The sequence below is a fragment of the Pituophis catenifer genome, unplaced genomic scaffold (assembly GCF_029215685.1).
Source record: "Pituophis catenifer annectens isolate HBS135680 unplaced genomic scaffold, rPitCat1.0.hap2 SCAF_8, whole genome shotgun sequence".
Taxonomy (NCBI): domain Eukaryota; kingdom Metazoa; phylum Chordata; class Lepidosauria; order Squamata; family Colubridae; genus Pituophis; species Pituophis catenifer.
This window is the reverse complement of record NW_027256888.1, coordinates 52479358-52507344: the sequence shown is the minus strand read 5'-3', so window position 1 is coordinate 52507344 and position 27987 is coordinate 52479358. Positions and strand designations below refer to the sequence as shown.

The 27987-nt window shown below is 35.8% G+C and overlaps 1 protein-coding gene across 1 annotated transcript in view; it reads left to right on the top strand.

The window, feature by feature from the left end:
- TBC1D9 (TBC1 domain family member 9) overlaps window positions 1–23524 on the top strand; it is a 57248-nt gene extending 33724 nt beyond the window's left edge. The window contains exons 7-22 of the mRNA XM_070949207.1: window positions 45–252; window positions 1230–1436; window positions 5171–5341; window positions 5976–6126; window positions 7884–8098; window positions 11413–11530; window positions 12489–12774; window positions 15032–15161; window positions 17136–17234; window positions 17321–17389; window positions 18580–18820; window positions 19601–19666; window positions 19939–20025; window positions 21423–21497; window positions 21768–21868; window positions 22726–23524. Coding sequence (XP_070805308.1) covers window positions 45–252; window positions 1230–1436; window positions 5171–5341; window positions 5976–6126; window positions 7884–8098; window positions 11413–11530; window positions 12489–12774; window positions 15032–15161; window positions 17136–17234; window positions 17321–17389; window positions 18580–18820; window positions 19601–19666; window positions 19939–20025; window positions 21423–21497; window positions 21768–21868; window positions 22726–23427 — 2926 coding nt within the window. The 3' untranslated portion in view covers window positions 23428–23524. The remainder of the gene's footprint in view (window positions 1–44; window positions 253–1229; window positions 1437–5170; window positions 5342–5975; window positions 6127–7883; window positions 8099–11412; window positions 11531–12488; window positions 12775–15031; window positions 15162–17135; window positions 17235–17320; window positions 17390–18579; window positions 18821–19600; window positions 19667–19938; window positions 20026–21422; window positions 21498–21767; window positions 21869–22725) is intronic.
- The last annotated feature ends 4463 nt before the right edge of the window (window positions 23525–27987 follow it).

Genomic DNA, 27987 nt, shown 5'->3' with positions numbered 1-27987 from the left:
GTAATTGGAATATTGCCATTGAAATCTGAAATGCTGTTTTTCAGGGATCTGGATGCCAGGGCAAAAAGTGAAAGGTACCGTGCTTTGTTCCGGCTTCCAAAGGATGAAAAACTAGATGGACATACAGATTGTACTCTGTGGACCCCATTTAATAAAATGCACATTTTGGGTCAAATGTTTGTGTCTACAAATTACATTTGTTTCAATAGCAAAGAAGAAAATCTCTGCAGTCTCATCATCCCACTTTGGGAGGTCAGTACAAAACATGCTGGTTTTATTATATTGGGATTACTATGAACATTCAAGATATCTGATCAAAGCAGGGGCCCAGCCCACAAGCATGGCTTCATCAGTGATACCTGCAGGTTTGTTTGGAATCTTCTCTGGCATTAGAATGTGGTGCTAGGCCCTAATCCTTTTTGCTGCTTGTGTGCCTCTCTTATGGTGGACCTCTCAGGATCTACCACATCCATGAGGTAGCCCATGCACGATTAATGACTCACATATTTGTTTAACGGTGTCATCAGAGAGAGCAGAGGGCGTGGGTCGTTAAGCAAGGCTGTCTCACTTAACAGTTGTCACCACTTGCAACTGTAATTGGCTGGCTCTTATGGTTGTATGGCTGTATTACTTGTATGCATGGCTGCTCACTGTTCAGTCAATAATCCATATATTGTTACCCCACTTATTGTACCACCCATGGCATTACCCAATTGTCACAAATTTAAATTTTAAATTTACCATCGGCAAGGTCTAATTTGGGCCAACAAGTTGTCATATTGCAATAGCTATGACTCTTTTTCAAGAAGACATATTATATAACAGAAGATCTCTATATTTTAGACATACTATTTTATCAATAATTAACAGTTATGAATTAACTATTAATATTTAAATTTAAAGTACATCTAAAAACTAGTAAATAATGTTAAAATACAAAGAGTAGACTAAGATGACTATGGAAACAACAAAATATTACATATTTGGATTATTTAATCTTTCTTATGCAATATTTAAAACAAGTGTGCTGAAAGTTTATAATGCTGCCTGAGTTTCTAGAATTAGCTTCTATAATTCCTGATCACTCATAACAACTTTATAACTTTTTTCAGTATTTAAAAACTGCAATTTTGCTGGTCTGTGACCAAATTAAAGATTCAGTTGATGGAGAACTGCATCAATTCATTTAGACTTTATTTTGGTCCTTCTGTTTCCATGTGTATCATTAGGTGACGATTGTTGAAAAGGCAGATAGCTCAAGCGTCTTACCTAGTCCATTATCTATCAGCACTAAAAACCGAATGACATTCCTCTTTGCCAATTTGAAAGACAGAGACTTTCTAGTGCAGAGAATTTCTGATTTCCTCCAGAAAACTACTTCTAAAATTTATTCTGAAAGAGAGATTTCTGGAAGTTACAACAGTTCAGATGATGAGGTGAGTAGATAGTCACTTTGAGTTTAAATTGATTATATAATTATTAACCAAGGTAAGATGATTACACTAAATCTTGATTTGGACTTTTCCATTCTTTTGTTTTGTTCTAGGCCTTCGGGTTGATCTTGTTTTCTGGTGATTGCTTGTTTTCCCTTCTGTTTCTAGTGACTGCAAGTCCCTATTGAGAGAGAGAGAGAGAGAGAGAGAGAGGAGAGAGAGAGAGAGAGAGAGAGAGAGAGAGAGGCTGAGAGTGGTGGAGAGTCATTCAGCTGGATGTTTGTGATAAAGATAGGAATAGAACTCATGGTCTCCATGAGTTTCTACCTTGGTGTTTTTAATAACTACATCAAATTAGCTCTGTGTACGCACCCTACAAACCATGATTTACCATTTTTTATAGATTGGGCTAGGTTTTGTCTTAACATGAGCTAGTTGAATACTAAGGCATATAACTATAAATTCCAAATCATAATATTTGGTTTTGCTTGAAGGATTTTCAATCAGTCTGTACATTTAATCCAATATAGTAGAGAGCAGAATCTTTCATATTTAATCTCAGCCTTAGAACCATTATTCCATAATACGTATTCCTTCTGTTTAAAAAGACTGTTTTAAGATTAAATCTAAAGAAAAACACTCAAATTCACAAGCTATCATCTTGTTTGAGTCCACAAAATACCAACCGTTGAGTTTTGAATATTTACCAGATTACAAATAAAATGCAAGGCAGTAAAATTCAAAGAAGTATACTGGTCAAACGTGTATATAACATAATATTTCTAAAAGCTATTTTGTGTGCATTAAAAATGAATTTAAAACACAGAATTAATCTTTAAAAGATTTAGAGCATTTAAAATGTTTGATCTTCTTAATTACCTGAATGATTTGTTTGCAGATGTCTGGCTCTTTCTGCGTGTAGCTGATTTATCAGTAGCTGAAAGTTATAAATAGTCTCTCAGTCAGGAAGCCATCAATAAGCCCTCTGTTTCTGCTGTTGTCTCAACAGAACCATAAGCATCTGCCTAGCTTGTGATGCAGTATTTTAAATACAGTTCACAAAGCATGGTGGCAGATTGGAAAGCTTATGAAAGTCTATTTTGAAGTGGAAAATGATCAGAGCATCAGGGTACTTAAAGCAGAGTTCTTACAATATGTAACAGGAGAACATTTAATTCTGTTAGTCTTAAGATGTTCAAGCTTGTCATGGAAATGTCACACTAACAGTGTTTTCAATTTGGTGGTTAAGTTGAACCATGATCCCTTTATTCCAGTTGTCACTGATAACTGTAGTTCACATATTTTGTTAGAGAACTATTAGCTAACTTGTTTGGTTAAAATCAATTCAGCACTGAATTCAAAGAAACCTGCGCTAGATCTCACTTCTAAATAGTTTTATAAGTAGTGAGTCATTCATAGCAATCAGTGGCATAAAGCATTTGCAACATCACAAAATGGTATTCATTGACTTCCAAAATAATTTTAAAATATTTTAATGCTGCCTATTTGTTATGAGATGGAAAACTTGCAACATTTCCAGCTTTCCTCAAATTTTAGCTATTTTAAAATTTTGTCCAATTATTTATTTTGTAATGTTTATTTTATTTTTATGGCATCCACAATGCAATACGGTGGTGTCTTCCACCTGAAAGGTGGCTGAACCTTTTAATTTATAAGTCTTTTTTTCCCCCTACACACCTATTATCTTAGAATTTCATGCAGTTTAAATAGAAATCAGAAGAAACAATAAGTGCCTGTCATTTACTACAATTACCTTTTCTGAAAATTCCAATTGGACTGAAGTGTTCATTTATTTGCTTATTTGCTTATCATTAACATAAGTTGTTGGAAAACCGTAAGGTGGAAAAAAAAATTTCTTAAACATTCTTGTTCTAGTTTTTTTGTCTTTTTGATGGTCTTGGTTGCTCCCACAATTTTCCTCCCCCAATTGTTTTCAGGATCATAAGTGGATATGTAATTTAAATACTACAGGATGCCAGAAAAGAAACAATTAGAAGAAAGTATGGCATTACTTTCCCTAACAAGCTAAGAAACAATAAGATTGTGAGAATTTGTTGGGCCAATCCTCTATATCAGGATTCCCCAACCCTCGGTCCATGGACTGGCACCGGTCCACAGCATACCAGAAACTGGGCCACGCAAACAAGTGAAGCCCATCCACAAGATGCAGGCAGTAATGAAACCACGCCCCCTCTGGTCCATGGAAAAACCTCTCTCCACAGAACCGGTCCCTGGGGGCTTCTGCTGCTCTATATCAATTACAGTATGTTTCATAAATACAGTGGCACTCAGAAAGGAGGTGGGGGGAAAGATATTCTGCTGCAAATTGTTCCACTGCAGAGCAAAATTTTTTGCAAGATTACCATAACTTCATTGCTCTTATAATTTGTTATTTGGAGAATGTTTCTGAATATTTAATTTTTAAGAACAACTTACAGTAGAGTTATTATGATATAGCTGTACTGTATATTAGAAAATGTTCAAAAATATTTTATGAGAGGATTAAATATTTTACTTAAAGGGAGAATGTGTGTTTCTTCAAGCTTTGTTTTAATGCCAGAACTTCAGTGCTGAAATCCTCTTTCTGCAGTTTAGCTGATCCTAGTGATTTTATATGGATCCATATTTATAAGCAATTACTGTGCAGACCTCCTAATTTGGATTAAAAGCTGCCAGCAGCTAATACACAGGGTGGAGGAGCAGCCTTCCTGCTTTTGGGCTTCAAACACATTTGGCAAAAGTGCACTTTTTCTGCCGCAGTGTCTTTCATCCTCAGCTGCTTGAATTACTCAGGCTCAGCACTAAAAGTGGGAGGAAGGAGGGATGGGCAGTGTGATAAAAATATGAACTAAACTGTTTCCTACTTTAAAGCTTTTAAAACGTGGGCACTATTATCCTAGCACAGGTCCAATATTGGTCCTCATGTTTTGGTTCTGTCCATTCCTGAGCACTCTATGAAGTATGTGGGCTCCCCATAACCAGCCTTCCTCCCCAGTTTCTAATTACATGAAGAGACTGAAGAAGTAGCAATGTTTATCCTTGAGAAGAGAAGAGCAATAAAGGATATGGTATCACTCTTAAAATTTTTGATAGGCTTTCACAGAGGAAAGCTCAAGATCTATTCTTTTTCATGTCAGAATGCAAGACATGGAATCATGAATATAGGAATAGAATAGAATAGAATAGAATAGAATAGAATAGAATAGAATAGAATAGAATAGAATAGAATAGAATAGAATAGAATAGAATAGAATAGAATTCTTTATTGGCCAAGTGTGATTGAACACACAAGGAATTTGTCTTGGTGCATATGCTCTCAGTGTTCATAAAGGAGAAGATACATTCGTCAAGAATCATAAGGTACAACACTTACTGATAGTCATAGGGTACAAATAAGCAATCAAATCATATTAGGAAACAGTCAGTATAAATCGTAAGAACCAGCAACAAGGTTACAGTCATACAGTCATAAGTGGGAGGAGATGGGTGATAGGAACGATGAGAAGATTAATAGTAGTGCAGACTTAGTAACTAGTTTGACAGTGTTGAGGGAATTATTTGTTTAGCAGAGTGATGGTGTTTGGGGAAAAAAGTTACAGGAATGCAAATGTAAATTGTGTTCCTGCATTCAGACAAATATTAGCTGTTTGTCAGGGATGCTTTAATTTGGAATCCTGTACCAAGCAGGAGTTAAAATGCTGTGTGATTCCCTTCAGGTTTATTCAAGAGCAAGTAGCGTCCTTTCATCCAGTCCTCAGAGAAGTCTGAACTCTGAAGTGGATGGAGACCAGCACTTCAACTTGAATGGAAACAGTGTCCCAACTGTAACACAGGCCCTAATGACTATGTATCGTCGGCGTTCTCCAGAGGAATTCAACCCTAAATTAGTAGGCTGATTAGTATTATTTATTTTTGCTCTTAGTTATATAGCAAAAATACTGTCCTTGCACATTTTAAAATATGTGAATGTAAATTATATCCACACCAGTTTTGAAAAATATTTAACATCTTAATTAATTTAAACTTTGTAATATAATATCTGCCTATTTAATACTTTGAAGAATTAAAACATAACTTTACTACAAGTGAAAAAAATAAGATATATCATTGACAAAAATCTATTTCATTGTTGTCTAAATTATTTATGTGCTTTTATTATGGCAAGAATGATGTTGTCCAGTGATGGTGAAAGTATCTTTTGGTTGAAAAAGATTATCGCAAGTAATTGTCCCTGAGATTATTTCCATCACCTGTATCGTCAACTTGCATAAAGTTAATTAATTATGTGGCATCAAAAATGTTTTGTTTGATCAAATAAATATGCTTTTGAAATTAACACACCAAGAAAGTTTTATTATAAGACTAGTCAGATATACCATCCCCAAATAAAATTAAGGAACATAATTAAATGTCAGGATGAGAAGAGTTATTTCATTATATTTGGACACAAGATAAATAGATTTTATTACACAGCATGGGTTTCCCTGTGTGTTTTATGCTGTCATATCTATTACTTTTAAGGCAAAAGAATTTTTGAAAGAAGAAGCTTGGAAAATGCATTTTGCTGAGTATGGCCAAGGTATCTGTATGTATCGTACAGAGAAAACAAGAGACCTTGCATTAAAAGGTATTCCTGAAAACATGAGAGGAGAACTCTGGCTGCTGTTGTCAGGTAGGTGTCAGTAGGTAATATACCTCTAGAAGGTTTTATCAGCAATTGGTTTACTTGCTCCTGGAGAATTCATCATGTACAAAGTAGGAGATCCAAATGTTGGCTGCAAGCAAGTAATAGTTGCATTGCTAAGCGTTTTTATTCTGATTTCATCAGAACTAATTTGGTGATACCAAAGGTGCTTTTTTCAAGAGACAACTGGACTTTCTTGTTTTTCTTTGAAGATGTTTCACTTCAGATCCAAGAAGCTTTTTCAGTTCTGACTGGATGGTGGGGAATGTAAGGATTTATACTCCTTGCAGATGTTTGCATTCTGTTAGTGAGACGTTAAGGCCACCTGGAGGTTTATCTGTGTCATTAAGGTCACCTGACTGGTGCAAATGGGTGTGGAGCCTTCTTGGAACTGTTGAAAAGACTGTGTTGTAGACTGGCGATAGATGATGTCGTATCCCACCCCCTCTGTTGAGAGAACGGTGTTCAATTTTGATATAGATGGCTTCTTTGACCCCTCTTTCAAACCAGTGGTCCTCTCTGTCCAAAATGTGGACTTTGCTGTCTTCAAAAGCTTCTTGGATAAGAAGCGAAACGTCTTCAAAGAAAAATAAGAAAGTCCAGTTGGCTCTTGAAAAAAGCACCTTTGGGACAACCACGACCTGGATGACTGAAAATCTCCATAGAGAGATAATTTGGTGATAGATTTGTTTAGAAATAAATAGAGATAGAAATAGAGATACAGAATCTAAATAATTAATTACTTTAAAATGTTAAGATCCCCCCTTCCCAAATTATGGAATGAGTAGCGTAATTTAAGGCTCTGGATAAACTTTGTAGACTATCAAGAGAAAAGCACACCTCTTAATATGTGTTTACATTGGCTGTTGAAGTAGAGCTCCACTGTCACCTTTAAATGAATTCATATATACATATACATGTACACAATATGCACTTCCACATTAGTGTGTTTAGTGTGTTTGTGGGATATTTTGGTTCATTTGGAATAAATATTGTCACCCAACAAACTTATCTTAGGAAAATAAACAGATGCCAATTCACTGGTAAACCAAGTATCTGGCAATAGTTAATCAAAATGTAGGATTTTAATTAAAATATTGCCTTTTCATAAAGTTGGCCCCCCAAAAAACACTTTAGATGCACCCAGAATTTTGGATATATAACCTTTTTAAAAACTTTATATGATTAGCATCCTTTCATAAGATACAGAGTGTTTCTGTTACAGCTTTAAAATGTGGGTGTGTGTCAAATAATGAATTATATATTCCTAAAAGTCAGCCGATCTCTTGAGCATGAGAATGATCTGTGCAGTTAATTGGTTTTTTTTACAATTTTTAATTAAGTTATAAAGTATTATAAAATGCAAAATGCAAAAGTAAATAAAAAAGTAGTGAGAGGGAAGGGAAAGGGGAAAGAGAAGTGAGGGAAGGTAGGGGGAAAAAAAGAAAAAGAAGCATTGACTTCCGACTCTCTCTGTTACAGTAGAATTTAACATCATTATCACTGCTTTTTGTTTTTCCATAATAATATGAAGAAGTCATTTCTATAAAGATCTATCAATCTAATCTATAAAACCCAAAGTCAAAGTTCCATTCTTTTCCACATCAAGCATGAAATTCAGAAGTGGTTTCCATGTGGAAACAAAAGTACTTGATCTGTACAGTTAATTTGATTCTTGGCCTACATCTATAATCTCTCTCTCTATATATATATATATTTGTCAATGTACTCATTTGCATTTCTAGGAGCAATTAATGAAATGGTTACCCATGCTGGCTATTATGAAGACCTGGTGGAGAAATCTATGGGGAAATACAATCTTGCAACAGAAGAGATTGAGCGAGATTTGCATCGCTCTCTTCCAGAGCATCCAGCCTTCCAGAATGAGATGGGTATTGCGGCTCTGCGGCGAGTCCTAACTGCATATGCATTTAGAAATCCAAACATAGGATACTGCCAGGTATCATAAAATAGATTCTTTCACTCATTCTAATGCTTTTATTGTTTAGTTCAGTGCTTTTTAACCTTGACAACTTTAAGGTGGGTCTTAAAGTTGTCAAGGTTGAGAAACACCGGTTTAGTTGAATTTTTAGCTGAGGACAGATCTTGAAAATTCAGATTGTCTGTATAACACTGATGCATGCTAGCTAATTTAGATACAAATTCATAATCCATACATCTGCAGCTTTGCTAAGAAATATACCACTGATAGTAGACTTTGATTCAGGAGGATGGGCTTCACGAAGGCAACACATCTTTGTATAAGTATATATAACATCCAAAATACTTTTTATTCCCAACAGACTGTGCTGGGGGATTTAGAGAAAACTGATAAAAGAAAAAAACATGCATTCAGTTTTTGCATATTGCTTCATTGTTGTCTCTGCATAATGGATCTTTTTTGTAATATGTTACTTTGCAAGTTTTCAAGGAGCCCTGTGGATAACAAAACGCATGATATTGAAGTGTTTAACAATGATTTAATTCCCCAGTGAAAAGGGCTGCATTGAGGTTTGCTGGAAGAGGTTACAGAAAATTTAAACTTTGCCTGACTTGGCACTTTATCTAGATCTAGTGTCTCAAACTCAAAGCTTCAGAAGTGTGGCATTAGCTTTATTAGTACTTTAGCTTGAGGGCCACAGCACTAAAGCTTTTTAATAGATAGATATAAAATTCTGTAGGAAATTTAAAAGATGCAGTTATCTTTGGTCAATACCCCATTATTCCACAAGCTGCAGTGTTGCTCAGTTGCAATTTCTGTTTTCTATTTTTTCCCCCCAATTAGTGTTGTGATTTGTGCTAAGAATGACTGGCTGAAAGTAAGTTTTCTTGTCTGAGAGCGAATTAGAACCTGACTTTCCACAATTCTCATCTAATGCCTAAATCTTCCATTACAACACCTTGCTATCACGGTGGTCCATTAAACTTAGATATAGTAAATGCATTAGTTTTACAAACAGATCTATCTGTGAAAGCTGCAAAGAGGCCATATCACTTCTGCTACTGAAGTTGTAACATTTTTCATTAACCAGAATAGTATTATTTTGACTATTTTTTTCAAGGTCATAAATAGGATAATATAATCTAGAAAATCATCCCTGCTTATAGCTGCCCAAAGCCTCTTTTCTTTTTCTTTTTCTTTTTCTTTTTCTTTTTCTTTTCCTTTTCCTTTTCCTTTTCTATTCTTGCTGAGTAGAGAGATCTTCCTTAATTCTTTTTCTTATTCTCTTCTCTCCTGGCCTGGCTGAATCTTTCCTCTTTCTTTCTTTCCTTTGCCTATCAGAGAATCTTTGCTTGGTTGTGCCTGTTTATCCCATTACTTGCTCAGCAAAGAGGATCACATGGGAAGGTGCTCATGCGCCTCATGCCAGACCCTGCCTCTTTCCCTTCCTAGGGAACCTCAACTTCCTAGTCAATCATTCCTGAGCAAACCTCACTTCCTACTGCCTTTGCCTGAGAGTCCAGCTCAGGGGTGGGCTTCAAAAATTATAGCAAGGGGTTCTCTGCCTGGTTGCTGGCTGGGCATGGACATGGTGGGCATGGCCTAGTCGGCCTCTTGCACCACAGCAGGGAGGGCATTTTTGCCCTCCCCGGGCTCCGGAGGCTTTACTCGAGCCTCTGGGAGGGCGAAAACGGCCTCCCCAGGCTTTGGAGGCCCTCTGGAGGCCAGAAATGGGCCCATTTCTGGCCTTTCCGAACTTCCGCTAGGCCTGTTTTTCACCCTCCCCAAGCCTCCGCACGTGCCCTGCACTTACCTGCATCCAAAACGGGCCACTTGAGGACCGGGATGGGCAGGGCCAGCCACGAGTTGGGATTTGGGGATCCTCCAAACTGCACAGAATTTTAGCTAGAGGTTCTCTGAAACCCCTGCGAACCCCAGCAGCCCACCCCTGGTCCAGCCCCACTACAGAGTGAAAGACTAGACAAGAGTTCCCATGCGATGCCATTGTTCATTGTGAGAGGTCATTGTTCATTGTGAGAGGTCTTGTGCACCAAGGGCATGGTTCAGTCAGCCAAGCCCAGTTGTTGCTAACACTTGCTGTGGTTGGGCAGTGGTGAACTGGTAAACTGACACTGCCAGGCTACTCGATTTCTTGGATAATTTTCTGTGCCTTAATCTGGTGCCCCTGGTCATGTTGGGCAGGCCTTTAGCTCTCACAAACTATGATTTTAGGCTACAGAAAATAACTTAAAGGGCTGCATGTTTCAGTCCCCTGAGCTATAGGATTGATTAGACAGTACATATCAGTTATATAATAACAATTCTGGGTAGTTTTGTGATCCAGGAAACAGATGTTTTAAAATAGAAATTACATCTATTGGAAGAATGTGGGGAGCAACCAGTGGGTCACCTTATTCACAACAGCAGATCTGAAATATTTCTATCATAGAGCATTTTAAAATGTTAAGACTACCTTAACTCTAACATATATTTTCTTGGACATATGTGGGCATTGTTTGAGCCCCCCAAAATACTCAGCTGCTTTAAAGGGCATCTGGCAGATAGGAAGAGCTGTTCACACTGAATTGAAAGTGCTTTTTCCCCAACATTGCATATCACTTGTATCTTGCAATACAAGTCTAATGTCTAATGGAGGAAGCTCTTTTTCAGGATTCCAGTCAGCCATGTATTCCTGGAAGGATCTTGAAATCTATATTATCTCCTCTCCTTTCTTATTTTCTTTTCTGACCAGTACCTAACATTCTGTTACTACTGAATATGCTTTGTCTCCAGGAGGCAGTTTCTGTGAGTTACCATCTTTATTATTTTATTTTATTTTATATTTTATAAATTTAATTTAATTTTTACTCTGGTTCCCTTGAACCGGAGCCTGCTGATACTACCATCCCATTTCTCCACAGCCTGTTTAGATGAATGGCCCTCAATACTTGAAAGTTGTCCTGTTAGAAAGATTAACATTGGAATAATAGAGTGCTTTACAACTGGCACTTAGAAAATAAAAACTGTGGAGTCCATGGTGCCCTCTGAGCTTGATTGTTTGATTGCAGACATTAGGTAACCAGCAAATCAATAAGATATTTTTTCTATTCATGTTTTATCATCCCCCTCTAGCCTTTTAAAATTAGAGTGAATCCCTCCCGTGATTTTCCTGTGAGAATGAATGTTGGAGACTCTTTTGTTTTAAGTCTCATGGGAAATATTTTTTTGCAATCTTAAGTCATAGCAAGTTGCTCCTCATGTCTGTTGCTAGACAGAATCTGTTACGAAAAATGTATCAAATTAGATAACACTGTGTCTTAATTATTTTTTAGGCCATGAATATTGTTACGTCAGTCCTGCTTTTGTATGCAAAGGAAGAGGAAGCATTTTGGCTGTTGGTGGCTTTATGTGAGCGCATGCTGCCAGATTACTACAACACAAGAGTTGTTGGTATGTTAATAGAACTAATATTTGAGAAATTATTTAAAACTATCAAAAAGTTAAATTTGAGCTGCAGGTTTGGATGCTTGAATCCATTGATGTGGAATAATAGTAGAGCTAGTTAAGTACGTAGTGATCTGTTACATTTTTTTGCTTTCTTATTTCATATCACAGCCAAATATAAGGTACATGTATTTTGTTCCTAGTGTGTAAAATAAATCCATGTTTTTTATAAACTGCAGATATTGCTAAAGTTGTGGTGATTGCCTGGTTACTTAAATTGGAAAATAATTATTTAAATAGTTATTAATTAATTAATTAATTAATTAATTAATTAATTAATTAATAATAACAGTATTTTTTATTTACAGTTATGCAAATCAGATAGCAAGTTAATGCATATTTTTTAAAAGGCCTGTTTTCTGAATGAGAAAATAGTGTAGTTTATAGGAAGACAACCTCTTGTCCACAAGATGATTTGGGCTAGAATAGTTTCCACAATTGTTCCATTAGTGGGTTTCACATTTTTTTACTACCGGTTCTGTGGGCGTGGCTTGGGGTGGCATGGCTTGGTGGGCGTGACTTGGTGGGCATAGCAGGGGAAGGTTACTATAAAATCCCCATTTCCTCCCGATCAGCTGGGATTTGGGAGGCAGAGAATAGATGGGGGTGGGGCCAGTCAGAATTTTTACTACTGGTTCTCCAAACTACTCAAAATTTCCGCTACTGGTTCTCCAGAACTGGTCAGAACCTGCTGAAACCCACCTCTGAATTGTTCCCATTGGTCATGTTGACTGAGGCAGATGGCAGACGAAATTCAAAACACCTACCGTAAGTGGACCACCTCAGTCCAATTCAACATGCATTAACTGGAAAATGCTTCTACTTTTGTTTTCTTGGATGGGCGTGAAATACATATTCTGTTGACTCCAGTTTCGCTTAACAAATACTTGATTATGCCTTACAGGTGCTCTGGTGGATCAAGGTGTGTTTGAAGAATTAGCTCGGGATTATATCCCACAACTCTATGACTGCATGCAGGATTTGGGAGTCATCTCAACCATCTCTCTTTCATGGTTCCTCACGCTCTTCCTCAGTGTAATGCCTTTTGAAAGTGCTGTAGTGGTGGTAGATTGTTTCTTCTATGAGGGTATAAAGGTGATATTCCAATTAGCACTAGCTGTGCTAGATGCAAATGTAGAGAAGTTGCTGAACTGTAAAGATGATGGTGAAGCTATGACTGTGTTGGGAAGGTAAGTACTCTAATTGCAGATTTTCCTTCCATTCAATTACATTCAGAGCGAGTCACTTCCCCCCTCCTTCAAATTAGTAATTTTGCATTGCCAGAAGCTTTTCATATAACACAGTTTAGCTCTTAGCTCTTAAGTGGAACCTTTTGGCTTTTAATGTCCTTTCTTACTAATTAGTCTCTGCTAGCCACTTTATTTGAGTGTTTGTTTTCTTTTATTCTTTTGTAACTTGATTTAATTATAAGAGGCAGTTTCTACAGAGCTAAGTAATTCCTTTAGTGCGGCATTGTCGTTAGTGGCTGCAAGTAATGCCCAAAGAGAAGTCTTGCCCAGCCTTTTGGCTAGAGGTTTTAGAAGAAAAAATTCCTGGGATTTCATACATGCAGAGCAGAACTCCTTCAAATGAGTAAACTATGTCTTTTTTTTAGCTTTTTGAACAATTGTGGCTTCTGTTGTATTTAGTAGAAGATTTAATCACATAGGCACCTATCACTGTCTCAAGTTTCAGCTATCTGTGCATCACTCTGGAATGGTTTAAACCAGAAAGCTATTTAAATGTTTTAAAAACTTCAGCACTGACTTTTCATGTGACTGTCTAAAAATAAAGCATTTGTTGATATTTTGTTTCTTAAACCACAAGTACGTGTCAATACACTGCATATATTTCCAAAATGATAGAATACTGGCAACAATATTTAGCTTGCAGGGAAATCCCTTCGTGTAGATTAGACATACTTAGAATAAAATTGGCCTGTTATTACCAACCTGGCCCAAATCAGCTCAAACTAACTGCTACTGTCCTTATTGTTAGCAGGGAATGTTGTGGTTAGATATGACAAAGGCACTTTCTCTGTCTCTTTACAAAGTGTTGGAGAAAGCTTTGGTTGAACAAATCCATGATGGTTGATGGAAGCCTGTATTTGTAGCCCATATTGACCATGGCATATGGAAGACTGTGATTTGAAATACAAGAGGATTAAATGAGCATGAAGTGACAAAGAAAAATAGATACACATTTGTTTTACAAATGAAGAGGAAGGAAAATATAATAGATCTGAATGAAATTGGTGAACACTGCTTGATGACATAATAGATGGGAAGAAGATGAGAGACTGCATAAAAGTAACTAGGTCTTTTGGAAATCCAAGAATGAATGATGAGTAGGGACTGCATAGAAGAAGTCCTGTTTGTTCTGAATATATAATTTAAATATGACAAAGGAATGAAAACAAATATAAAAGCCTAATTGATGTGATTATTTATTTAAAGAATTGAGAGAATAAGTGAAGCTAGAATATTGATTTGAAAATAAATATATCAGCGACCAAAGTAATTGCAATTGACAGTGACAAGTTGGAGTGAACAACTTGTATGTTAATGGTAAAAGGCTAATTAAAGATGCAGACATGAATACAGAAATGTTAAGATATTTAAGTGTTGATAGAATATTAGCAAATATCATGTGGTTTGGAATGAACATTTGTCAAAATAGGCAAAATGACTGACCAAAATTTTTTTTGTTTACTTTGTTAAATGGCAGCAAGAGTGATATAGATTAAGGGAAACAGAAAAGTAAGCTTCATGTGATGGGAATGAGTTAATAGTTAAGTAATATGTAGGAAGGAATAGAATCAAAAATGAACTAGTGTTTGACTAATACAAAGTATACTGAAGTGGCTGGTTATATAAGAAGAATATATTAGTAAAAATGAAATAAGAAAGAAAGTTAATGAAGAAAATAGGAAAGAGGTAGAGTTGGGTTTATAATTAACTGTAGTACTTTTTATTGTTCGTTCATTTTAAATTCTTCAGTCTACAATTACTTGTTCTATTTCTCCACTGTGTATAATGTTTACCACAAAAGAAAACAGTGTGATTGGTATACATGTACCTTCCTTACTTTGCCCATTTTTTTTACTTTACATTTTTCCTTGCTTTACATTTTTCTCCTCCTCTTCACTACCTCCTTCCATCATAGCATTCAAACTTCATTCAGGTGCAACCATAATGTGTATTATAAAGGTAATACTGTAGTAATAATGCTCATTTTATAGAACTGGTACAAGAATAAATATAGTGACTTTTGTGAAACCTTTAAAATGAAAAACATTTTAAAATACTCTAATGTATTTTCAACTTTTTGCAGTATGCCTGTGTGAATAAATGTATGAGAAATTGGAAGTGGAATATCATGTACTTTTACATTTGAATTAAAATGTGGTATATCATTGTTTATATAATTATTTCTTGCCACCTGTAGGTATTTAGACAGCGTGACCAATAAAGACAGCACATTGCCGCCAATTCCTCATCTTCATTCACTACTGAGTGATGACATAGGGCCTTATCCTGAAGTAGATATATTTAGGCTCATCAGAACTTCCTATGAGGTAATTTCATGAACATATTGGTAATTAAACATAAGTAGGAAAAAATACACCCACCAAGCAAATGATTTGTCAGATTCTAACTCCCTCCTCCCTAATCCTTTGTCCTCCAAGATGTGTTGGAATGTCATAGTTGTTATCTAATCTGGCTAGGAATTCTGAGACCTATTCTGTGTTTCCAACACATGGAAATGAAGTTGGGAAAGCTGTTCAACACAGAAAGAACAGGAATTACTTTTGAATTATACATAGACAATCCATAACCTTTAAGAGGTATTTCCTTACCTGAAGATATAAACAAACTGACCATGGGTGAGGGAAAAAGCAGAGGTAGTTGAAATGAGTTCTAGTTCCCTGTTGGCTTTCCCATTGCTTTTTTGTAGGCAGCTGGCAGAGAGTGTTGAAAAATCACTATTACTTAGCTGTGCCAATGCTGCAGTAGCCACAGCTTTGAAAATACAACTGCTGTAAAGATCCTTAAAATTTCAATTATGTGGGAATAATGTACCCAGATTTTGTATGCATTCTTTTAAGTTGGCAGATTTGAGGGACTTTAATTCAAAAATTTGTGTATTACGATGCGTTGTTTGGGTTAATGGAAGATTTCAAACAGACAAACAAAAAGGAGAGTTTTAGTAGTATACAGATACTAAATTCCTTTATCTGGATGAAATCACTGTTGAAATTAATAGCAGGCATTCTTGAATATAGGATTGCATTGCAAATGATTGCAGGGTTTTTTTTTTATTTATTTACTTATTTATATCCCATCATTATTATTTTTACAAATAACAGGGCGGTGAACATATCCAACACATCTTCCTTCACCTATTTTCCTCACAACAACCACCCCATTAATGGGTTGGACTGAGAGTGACTGTCCAAAGTCACCCAGTTGGCTTTCATGACAAAACAGGACTTGAGCTTGCTGCTTTTTAGCCTGGTGCCTTAACCAATACACCAAATTGGCTTTCTGACAACTGGCTTGTCTCAATTGATACATAAATAGAAGGGCAACACCAATGAGGATTATCCATGTATGATCATTTCAATGGAAGTTGAGTTTCCATGATACTAAAAAGGCACAATAGCACAGATGAGCATATATAAGGCTCTAATTATTTTCTAACTATATTTAGTACATATGTAATCTATGCATTAGTGGCTTTAAATATGTGATAGATTTACATCAAAAAGTGAATTGTGAACCTCCTCTGCGTATCTTCCTCCTTCCATATCTTATCCTTATGGAAGAACAATAGCAATAATAATAATATTGCAGTGTATATTTTTGTGGCTTTTTGTGGTCTCTTATTCACTCATTTAGAAGACATAGTAGAGGGTTAAAGAGATCCACTGCCTAATCTGTACTTTTGGTAGAGATTTTTGCACCTGCAACAGAATGACCTTGAAATACTGACCTCTTGTATCCTTGCTCCACTCCTTTTCTAGCTGAAGAAAAGGAGTAGACAAGATCTATGTATGTATGTATGTATCTATCTATCTATCTATTTATCTATCTATCTATCTATCTATCTATCTATCTATCTATCTATCTACCTACCTACCTACCTACCTACCTACCTACCTATCCTCCCCCACTCTGTCCCTGCTACAAATTTATGAAGTTGTAATCTCTGGGATATGCATCTAGAATCTAAACGCTTTTAGGACTGAAATGTTTAAAATATATTGAAATTCTGCCTAATTAATTTTGTCTTAGATATATGACCTTAGTATTGCCACTAAAATTTCCTGTCCTTTTCTCTTTATATGATTATTTTTCTGGCACATCAGAATATATATTTTAATTTGCTATTTAAAAAAGGAAGATGTAACCCCTGATTTTACATTTAGTCATACCTTTAGTCACATCTTAGATACTTTATTTAGGCAATGTCTAAGTGAAATTGTCTTTTAGTGTATTTTGTATCTTAAATTTTGCAGGAAGAATGAATGTAATTTTTTTCCTATTAGAAATTTGGCACCATTAGAGCAGATTTGATTGAACAAATGAGATTCAAACAAAGGTTAAAGGTCATTCAAACCCTAGAAGATACTACTAAACGAAATGTGGTAAGTTCTTGGGAGTTTTGTTCTTTGAAGTTAAATATTAAAGATAAGTACATGTGTTTAAAGTTTCTCCTTTTCATATTTTGAAGGTACGAACCATAGTAACTGAAACTTCATTTACAATAGATGAGCTGGAAGAACTTTATGCCCTTTTCAAGGTAACCTTCAAATAGCTGTCTTGTATCTATGTTATTTATAGCAGATACCACACTTCCTTTTTCTTACTAAGTACTACTTCTCAATTTAATAGTTTCTAAACTAATTTAAAGAGACCAAAATGTGCTACTGAGAAAATGTTTAATTTAAAAAGCAGAACGTTTTCATTTCCCTTTAATGTACAAGGATATGGTATTTAAATTACACTTTAAAATGAGTGAAATGCTTATCAGGATAACAAATGTAACTGTTTATTGTTATGTAGACAATCTTTTTGTGATCATAATCAATAAAACACAGGGATCCCAATTAATTGTTTTCACCCTGAAAAATTATCATAGCTGCACACTTGCTGTAAAACCAGATTTGAAGTTACAGATTAAATTGTATCCAGAATACTCACTGGACTTGGAGATTCAACTTTCTTTTAAATCAAGTACTATAGTAAATCTCAATAATATATCTGAGACAAATGGCAATTTTCTCTGTCTGTTTAAAAAGGCAGATATAAATACAATCTATAACCAGAAACACATATTTTGTTGTTTACATGTATAAACTATTATTCCTCTAGGCTTTCTAGGCAACATTTTTTAAGCCACCTGTGATTACTGAGAGTGAGCTGGGTGGCCATATAAATTTTCTTAAATAAATAAAATAAATAAACGTACAATGAACTTTCCTTCAGAGTATATTCATAGTAACATCCCTGTGAGATCAACTAGGCTAAGGGATAGTAACAGATGCAAAGTAATCCAGTGAGTTCCATACTCAGATGGGAATTTGAACTTGGATCTTTCCATTCCAGACTAACATTTTAGTGCTGTGTAACTTGGGCTTCTAGATTACACCTTGTTCCAGGTGTATGAAGTGACACCAGTCAATGAATAGGAGAACAACAGTTTGGGAACTTAATAACAGAAAGGCCTGTGATGGTAGAAATATGTAGGTAGAAACATTTCTGGATGGAGTTTTATTCTATTTCTGTGTCTATATTTACTTCAAAGAACTGTGGCACTGAGTGAATTAATAGTGTAATTAGAACTTGCTTATAACAATTCTAATGCCAGGCAATATGAAAAACATTTTTATATTAAGATGTTTTTAAGCTTCATAAACTGTGATGGAAGAAGGTGCTGCTGAAATAATTATAGAGATTATAATAATTTCACATGCCTTATTTTTCTATCAGGCAGAACATCTCACTAGCTGCTACTGGGGAGGCACCAGCAATGCTATTGACCGTCATGATCCAAGCTTGCCTTATTTGGAACAGTACCGCATAGACTTTGAGCAGTTCAAAGGGATGTTTACTCTTCTCTTTCCTTGGGCATGTGGAACTCATTCTGATGTTCTAGCTGCACGCTTGTTCCGATTGCTGGATGAAAACGGCGATTCCTTAATTAATTTCCGGGAATTTGTCTCTGGACTTAGTAAGAACAAAACTGCTTATCTAATGGCATTTGGCTCTTTTTTTATCACCATTAACTATAAAATTATTGTCTGGCATGCAATCATTCATGAGGAAGATTTGCATTGTAAAATGTGTCTGTGATTTTTTTTTTTTGCCATTTTTTACAGGTAGTTAACATCCTTCAAATCCTCCTATTTGTAATCTATTAGTAGGAATACATCCCCCTTTCTGAGATTAGGTGCTATACAGTATGTGAGTCAATAACTATTGTTTTGGCTTTGATTGCACAATTCATTTAAAGTCAGCACTGAATATATCTGTACAGACAGTCTCAAAATGTATTCTTTTTGAAGACAGAATTCAATTAAAGACAAGAAAATATTGAAATGGACCTCAAATCCCAGAATTAATCTATATTTGAGTTGGTATATATAGCAATGCCTCTTTAACTATTTTAAAGGGACATGTAATCAGCTGAACTTGCTTACAGTACTGTATATGCTGCCAGTTGATCCAATATATCTTATTTTTCCATAAGATCAAAGGTTTACAGATAGGCCTTTGTTACTGTGAGATAAAATATTGTTAATGTTATTAGTTACTCTAGATCCATGATTAAAGGTTCTTAAAAGCTGTACTAGGAATTTTGCACAGGGGTATTAAGTCTAACAGGTTCAACTATCTAGAAGCAAGTATCAATGATACTAACTGTTTCAGAAGAGCATATGTTATGTTATGTTAAATTAATGACAGTTGATGAATATATTTAGGATTACTACAGTGACTCAATTTCTTCTAGGTGCAGCATGTCATGGAGACCTTACTGAGAAACTGAAACTACTTTATAAAATGCATGTTTTGCCAGGTATGTAAGCATGGGGTAATTCCAGATAGTTTAACATGATACCTTTCATGTTTTAGGTGATGGTAAGAGGAACTGTAGGGATTGCCATTGCTAAGCGATGCAGTCACATGATATGCTTTACGACCGTATCATTTGGTGATGAAAATTCTGGTTCCACTTGCCATCGTAACCAGAGGACTACCTAGGTAGTATTCCAGCTATAAATGATAGATATGGGGATGCATGTGTAAAATATGAAATTTGTTGATGATTTCTTATCCCTGTTTCTACAGATCCATCTTCTGATCCCGAAGAGCCAGATTCAGCATTTGAAGCAACTCAGTACTTCTTTGAAGACATTACACCAGAGTGTACACAGGGTAGAAAGATGTGTTAGTTTTCTTGTTCCTGATTAAACATATTGATAATTTTGTACAGTCTCCCTTATCTTCAAAAGGAAAAATAGCTAGCTTGTCTGGGGAGAGGAGAACAACAGTTTTAATAAGATGTCTTTTAAATGTTGCCTTATCAGATTTTTACAATGGCAGATTCAGTAAGCAAATTTGTGAATTCCACATACAAACAGATGGCTTACCAACAAAATTTATAATATTTGTTGCTAAACCTGTAGCTCATGATAGATCTAAAGATTAGTATCACAAATTGGATCAATATATTTGTATTTATTTATTTATTTGAATCCTACCTTATTATTTTTTACAAATAACTCAAGGCAGCAAACATATCCAGCACACCTTCCTCCTCCTATTTTCTGCACAACAACCCTGTGAAGTGGGCTGGGCTGAGAGAGAGTGGCTCAAGGTCACCCAGCTGGCTTTCATGGCTAAGGCAGAACTTGAACTCACAGTCTCCTGCTTTCTAGCCTGGTGCCTTAACTACTAGACAAAGCTGGCTCTTTTGTCGAGAGCTTTTGTTGAGAAGATAATGGTAGATTAAAATAATGTTCATGTCAAGATCAATATTCCATGTAGTCACTTTGAAAGAAGTTTAAAATATTGAGCATGTTTAATAAAACTGTATATAAACATAAATACGAATATAATTGTACAAAAACAAACACACTTCCTTACTAATGTATTTTCCCAAATTGCTGAAAATACAGTTTATACAGAACTAGTTATTAATTAATTAAGGTAGAGGAAGAACGTAAAACTGGAAATATTAATTATAACTATTCAATAGTAGGAGATACTAAGTGCAGCTCCATCTTCTGCAATTGATACAGTAAAATTCAATAGCCATTGTTTGTTATAGACTAGTGATGGCTTTGGGATGGCAATCAATAGATCAGTTCTTTCCTTTTAGTATCTAATTCCGATATACTGTAGAGTTCTAGCTGATGCTTTCTCACAAAGATTTTTCTTTTCTCAGATTTTTTTATTAGAATTCTTCCCTAAAACATGGATTTAGTATTTAGTCTTGGAAAACCTGCCAGATACAAGCTTTCCTAGTTTGCAGCATTTGGCACAGATCAACCTTGGTTGATCTTGAGAAAGCAAACCAGGCTGAGGTCTGATTATTATTTGGACCACGAAAAATCCCCAGGCATTAGAATACTTTGGGAAATTGAAAAGCATTGAAAAGGATGCAATGATCAATTACATTGCTGTAAACAACAATAGCAAATAAGGAACCCTAGAAGGTCAAGTTTACATAGTCATCAGGAATTGAGTTTTACTTAATAAATTAGTAAATTAGGCTACTGTACCATCACATTTTGAAAAAAAAAGTGCTTATATATTCATTCTTTTATTAGTTGTTGCTGTAGAAGGAAGGAACAAACATGGAGCTGAAGAGGGATTTGTTAATGTGAGTTTGAAAACAGAAAAAGGTATGCTGTTTATTATCTTTACCAACATCAGACCAACTTGGTCTACTGTGTGGATGCTTGGGTGGTTTAGGGGTGGGGAATTTTTGGTGGGTGGGGGTGTGTCTGGGGATTGTCATGTGTGTTGGGCTTGGTTATATGCATTTCGTTGTATGGGTATACTGTGTATTTACATACAATGACAATAAACTTTATATCATGGTTATTAGGGGAAATGTATTTGGACCATAATCAGATAAACAGTACTGTGTTTTGGATAATTGATTGTAATAGGAAAGAAGAATTCTCAAGAAAATAAAAATTGCCTTAAAATCTGGAGTCAAGAAAATAAACCCAAAGCCAAAAATACAAAGGACTTACCTAAACTAAATCAGGTAAGTGTTCTTTTTAAAAATGCAAAATTAGCATACGCATGATGCTAAATGTGCATGATGGGATTTAATATCAGTAAAGCATATACATAGTTTAACCGTGGGATGGGATTAAAAGCTTGAAAGATTTTTAAAAGCTTTAATTCCAGTTGTAGAATATCCAAATTAAAATGGGGAAGTAGGACAGTGGACTTCCTTGATATTCTTCTCATGCTCTGTATTAGAGGTGAGCAGCCTCTAATCAGTGGAGCTTCACTTTTTCATTTTGCCCTGTCCGGAAGCCTCATATGAGTGGATAGAGCTAAAGATTAGGACATTTTGGAGCTACACATTTCACTTTTAATTGGGTAAACAAATTGCCATAGCAATGGGAGGGATGCAACAAAGCAAACTATCTGGAAAGGTAAAATATTCTATCACTGGGAAAAGTGGGCTTATTATTCCTTTTTCTTCTACATCTTTTATATCTTTATTAAAGATGAAAGGTTGAGAACTTGGAAGTGTTATATACCTATCATGTGCCCAAGAACAGTATGCTTGAATTGGATTGCATGCTAGATAGTTAAAAATCTTTTTAAAACAACTTTGCAAGATTGCACTGGTTATTGTTAATTATTATCTAGAAGCAAGTACTCATCAAAAGCATATGTGTGTGTATGTATAAAGAAATAATCTCTTACAAAGTAAGTTTTCACTATGGAGGTATTGAACTCTTGACAATGTCATTATTGAAACTAGACAGGTGTTGTCTAGTCAGTCTGTTGGAAGAAAAACATCTGGGAGCCCCTTCTTAGAGTTGGATTTGAATAGGATGAACATCAGCTTATCAACAAAGCATTATATTTATCTTTTACATGTAGGAGCAATTTATTGAACTCTGTAAGACCATGTATAACATGTTCAGTGAAGACCCAAATGAGCAGGATCTTTATCATGCAACTGCAGCTGTGACAAGTTTGCTTCTAGAGATTGGTGAAGTTGGTAAACTGTTTAGTGTCCAATCTATAAAAGAGGCTGAGAATACCAGCAAAACTATTCAGAATGTGCTGATTCAGAAGAAAGGGAGCCAGCAGTACCATCTTGACCGACGCGATCATTTTCAAAATGGTTTTCTTGATGAAGAGGAGAATATTTGTGGTGACAGTTCACAGATGGAGGATGTTAAACTGGAAGATTCTTCTCCTAGGGATAATGGAGCTGGTTCTTCCATGTTGATTTCTGATGATGATACTAAAGATGACAGCTCCATGTCTTCATATTCTGTCCTGAGCGCAGGTTCTCATGAAGAGGAAAAGCTGCACTGTGAAGACATCAGTGAAGACACTGTTTTGGTACGAAGTAGCAACCCAACTTCTCTGCCAAGAAGTAGTAGTATTGATAGAGACTGGGCTATCACCTTTGAGCAGTTTTTGGCTTCCCTGTTGACTGAACCAGCACTTGTGCGGTACTTTGATAAACCAGTGTGTATGATGGCAAGGATTACTAATGCTAAGAATGTGCGGATGATGGGAAAACCCATCATATCAGCAAGCGATTATGAAATCTCTGCTATGTCAGGCTAAATGGACTGGATAAGTAGGGGTTTTTTAAAATTCTTTTAGGTTTTTGAAATATTTATTATAGCCTCCACAGGTCCTGGTGTTCACAAAATTTATTAGTTATTATTTATGGAAACATGTTGGGATGTACAGTACATCTATTTTATTTTGAATTATTGTTTTTCTCTAATGGGAATTATCATTAAAATGCTTGTCTGAAGGGAAATCATTGTCATTGGTATACGTATTGTTAGTCTTGCTATCCATGGATAAATAGTGAAAAATTGTTCAGTTCTAATTTAATGAACATTATGTGTCTATGTTTTTCAGACAGATCTGAAATCTCTGAATAAGGAAGGAACCTGAATAACTTAGAATATTGCAAGCATAGAGTATGCTGCAGTGTATCTGCAGAGTTCCTGTAGAACATTTTCTTTTAAACTTGGCAGAATAGCACTGTTAGTATAGCTTTTGTGCATACAGAGTTGCTTCCCTCCAAACTAAATTAAGGGTAAAATGGACAGGAACTCCATGTCTGCACTTCAGCTGTTGTGCTTGTACAAAAATAGATTAAGAAAGTAATAGAAAGGGATGCTGTCAACTTGTTTAGGATTGAAAAGTAAACTGTGCAGCTTACCTGGTAGGTTTCTCTTCACATAATTTTTTTAAGAAGGCTTGTTATTTTTTAATACTTTTTAAAACATTCTTCAGGGATACTGCCAGGAACTTTTCTTGATACCTGTCAACATCCTGACCTAAACAATTAATGGTACCCCTTTTTAAAAAAATTAGACTTTTTAAAAATTCTGTAGATAATTCTGTCTTATTGATACTTTAATCCTAAACATCATAAACTTAGTGTACTGTAGATGACAAATTCATAGCCGAATTGCATAATCCTTCATTAAAACAGTTATTAGCAAGAATGTAACCTGTAAAATAGCTGCAAGAAAATGTAATCAAATGTTTGAAAATCTTAATGAATGAAATTGTCACTTTATTTATAATTAACAGAATGTGTTGAATGACAAATGGAGCACCTGCACTTTGAATTCTTGCTTAATTTTCAGAACCATTAGTTGGACACAACCCACTGGTAGAGAACATGCAGTACAAGAAACACTTACCCAAGTAATGACTGAATGCTAATAGAAATGTGTTCTACTCTTTGCAACCTGTCTGTTCAAGGAGGAGAAGAAAGAATGCTTTAAGTAACCCTACACAAATACTCCCAATATGGGCCCAAGACCCATGTTAGGACAGGATTGTGTCTAGTCTTTTTACACATTCATAGGTGATTGAATATGAGTAATTTTTATCTACTTTAACTTTGTTTGCTGTCTTCAAAAAAACCTCATTTTTTTCTCTTTATGTATTGTATATTATTGTAATTATCCTTTTTAAAATTAAAACATTGATTTGATTCTTATTTAGAGTACTTAACTGTCTGCAGTGGTTTTTTCAGAAGGGAAAGCTGAATGTTAGATTACAGTTCTGCTAATCTCTTTTCAACATAATTTTAAGTTAGAAATTTAAATTTGGCACTGGAGACTGACAGCCTCCACAGCAGATGAGGAAAAAATGGAGGGGGGAAAAATGGAGATACATCACTGAATGATACTGCACATACACTAAATTTTCATATCTCCTTGTAAGATCCACTACACAAAGGTGCAATTATCTTCCAAGGTAATTGCATTGAGATATTGTATTGAGAATTTTTAAAAAGCAGTTTCCAATACTATGTTTAGGTGCTATTTAGTGAGCATATAGCTTTAAGCAGAAAGGATAGAATAAGAAAAGACCAATAGAAAAAAAAATAGGAATTTTAGTAGCTTATTGAATTACAGGTCATTTGTTAACTGTGTTAGGTTCAGCTTGCAGCTTACTCCTAACTTGTTGGTCAGGCAATATCTGTTTCTTTAAGAAACAACTGAGCCATGTAATCAGGGTTTGCTGAACCCTGTAATTAGGCTACAGTGCATAAATAAGCAGCACAGAGAAGCGTTCCTTCTTCCTGGTTCTTCCTGCTTCTTCCGGATTGATACCTGATTGTATCCTGTTGCTTACTGCGTATGGTACTGTATACCAAGAGTTACTAAAGTCTGTTTGCTTTGGTAAGGGAAGATACTTACTGGACTGATATTACTGTTTATGACCTTGGACTGTTTTACACTGAGACTGCTTGTTATCTATAAAGTATTTTTCTCACACGAGCTGGACGTTTATCTCCTTCCCTGTGTGTTTCTGCTCTGCTCGTTGCACAAGCAACAAATACTTTTTACACACACCCTAACATTGGTTATGGGCCCAGAACGTTCCAGGCTCTTTAATTTGTTTTTGTGGAAGTGAGAAGTGCAGGCAGTGGGTGTAGTAGTCAAGATGATGGTTTTTGAGCAAGGTACAAGTTATTCTACTATAACCCGGTTGGATGGAACAAACTATGTTACTTGGTCCACAAAATGCTGTCTACTTTTGCGAAAAGAAGGACTGTGGGACATGGTTAATAATCCACCGGACATAACTGCATTGAATGCTGATGACGAAGAAGATGCTAAAAAGATAGCGAAGTTTCACAGGGACAACGAGCGTGCTTTATGCATCATTGGCCTAACACTGGGAGACCAGCAACTTGTCCATTTCCGGGGCGAAGAGTCTGCTGCGAGGTGTTGGTCAAAGCTAAAGAAGCTCTACGTTCGTGACTCTGTGGGTGTCCATATCTACTTGACACGGAAATTATTTCGCTTACATCTTCAGAAAGGAGGAGACATGATGGCTCACCTGGACTCCATGACAGGGCTTTTCCAGGAGCTACATGAGAAAGACCTTGTGTTTACTGAACTGCAGCAAGTTTATATTATTCTTTCATCGTTGGATGACAGTTATGACTCTTTTGTTTCATCATTAGAAGTATTGTCTAGAGATGAACTAACATTGGCCAGTATAACTGGTAGGTTACTGGATGAGGCCAAACGTAGGCAAGAACGAGACCAGTTAAGGATGCAACAGCAACCAAAAGTGGAAGCTGTATATGAGAATGTTAATATTGTTAAACGCTGTTATGCATGTGGGGCTAAGGGGCACATTGCAAAATATTGTAAAAATAAGAAAGTGTCTGCTAGAAACTCTGCTAAACCCAGGAAAGGGTGTAATTTAGCAACCAGTTCATCTAATAATATAAAAGATGATTGGTGGGTGATTGATAGCGGTGCCTCTCAATCAATAACAAAAAACAGAAAACTGTTTCTAAACATGAAGAAAAGTACTAAAAAGGTCAAATTAGCTAATGGCTGGAATGTGACTGTAGCTGGGGAGGGACTTGTTCAATGTTCTATCAGTAAGCACCCTTTACCCATGCTTTATATCCCTAGTTTGAAATATAACCTTTTATCTGTAAAGTCATTACTACATTCTGGGTTTACAGTAACTTTTAAAAACAACAAATGTTTGCTGGAATGTGAAGGCACTGTAGTTACTGCAGAATTAGAAGACGACTTATTTGTTATTAGGGATAAGTCATTACTGTTAGTTCAGTCAAAAGCTAAATTTGGAAATGTAAAGCCGCATGATGAATGCTTACATTTATTACATAGAAGGCTTGGTCATCTGAATTTCAGGTTGTTGAATTTGACTGTTAAGCAGTCTAATGGCATTAAGTTAAGGGCTTGCAGCAAATACCTGAATTGTAATACTTGTAACCAGCATAAAAGTAAAGTTACACCTGCAAACCGCTGCAATGGGTTTAAAACAACTAAACCTTTGGAGGTAGTCTTTTTAGACTTAATAGGGCCAAAGAAACCCAGTTTAGGGGGAGCATGCTATATTTTAAGTATAGTTGATCACTTTACCAGATATGGGTTTTGCTACCTTATGAAGTCCAAAAGTGATACGTTACAATGTATCACAAATTGGCTTCGTTTTGTTGAAAGGAAGCAGAGGTTTAAGGTGAAATGCATTGTTACTGACAATGGAACTGAGTTTACTAACCATCAGTTGGCTAAGTTTTTGAAGGATGCTGGGATACAGCATAAACGTTCTGCCCCTTTTCGGCCAGAACATAATGCATATATTGAAAGAAGAGGCCAGACCCTACAAGCTATGACTAGGACTATGCTGGCTGATGCTTGTTTACCTGATAAATTGTGGGGAGAAGCAATACTATGTGCCAATCATATTTTAAATAATGTGGTGCACTCCTCTACAGGAAAAATACCTTTTACTTTATGGCACGGCAGGAAGCCGGATTTAAGTTATATACATACTTTTGGTGCACCAGCCTGGGTGCATATACCGGTTAGTCAGAGAAGGAAGGACCAACAGAGAGCAAAGAAAATGATTTTTGTTGGCTATGAGGCTAACCATAGGTCCTATAGGTTCTGGGAAACAGGAACAACAAAAGTTTTGTGTAGCGCTAGTGCTAAATTCCTAGAACATGAAGGCTGGGACAGGTTAGAAAAAGCAGACTATGGTTTTACAGATGTGGATGTTAAGGTAGACCATATTCCTGATGATAGTTCATCTGAGATGGATGATAAACCATCTATTAAGATGGAAGAACAGGAACAGGAATTAGGGTTAGGGGAG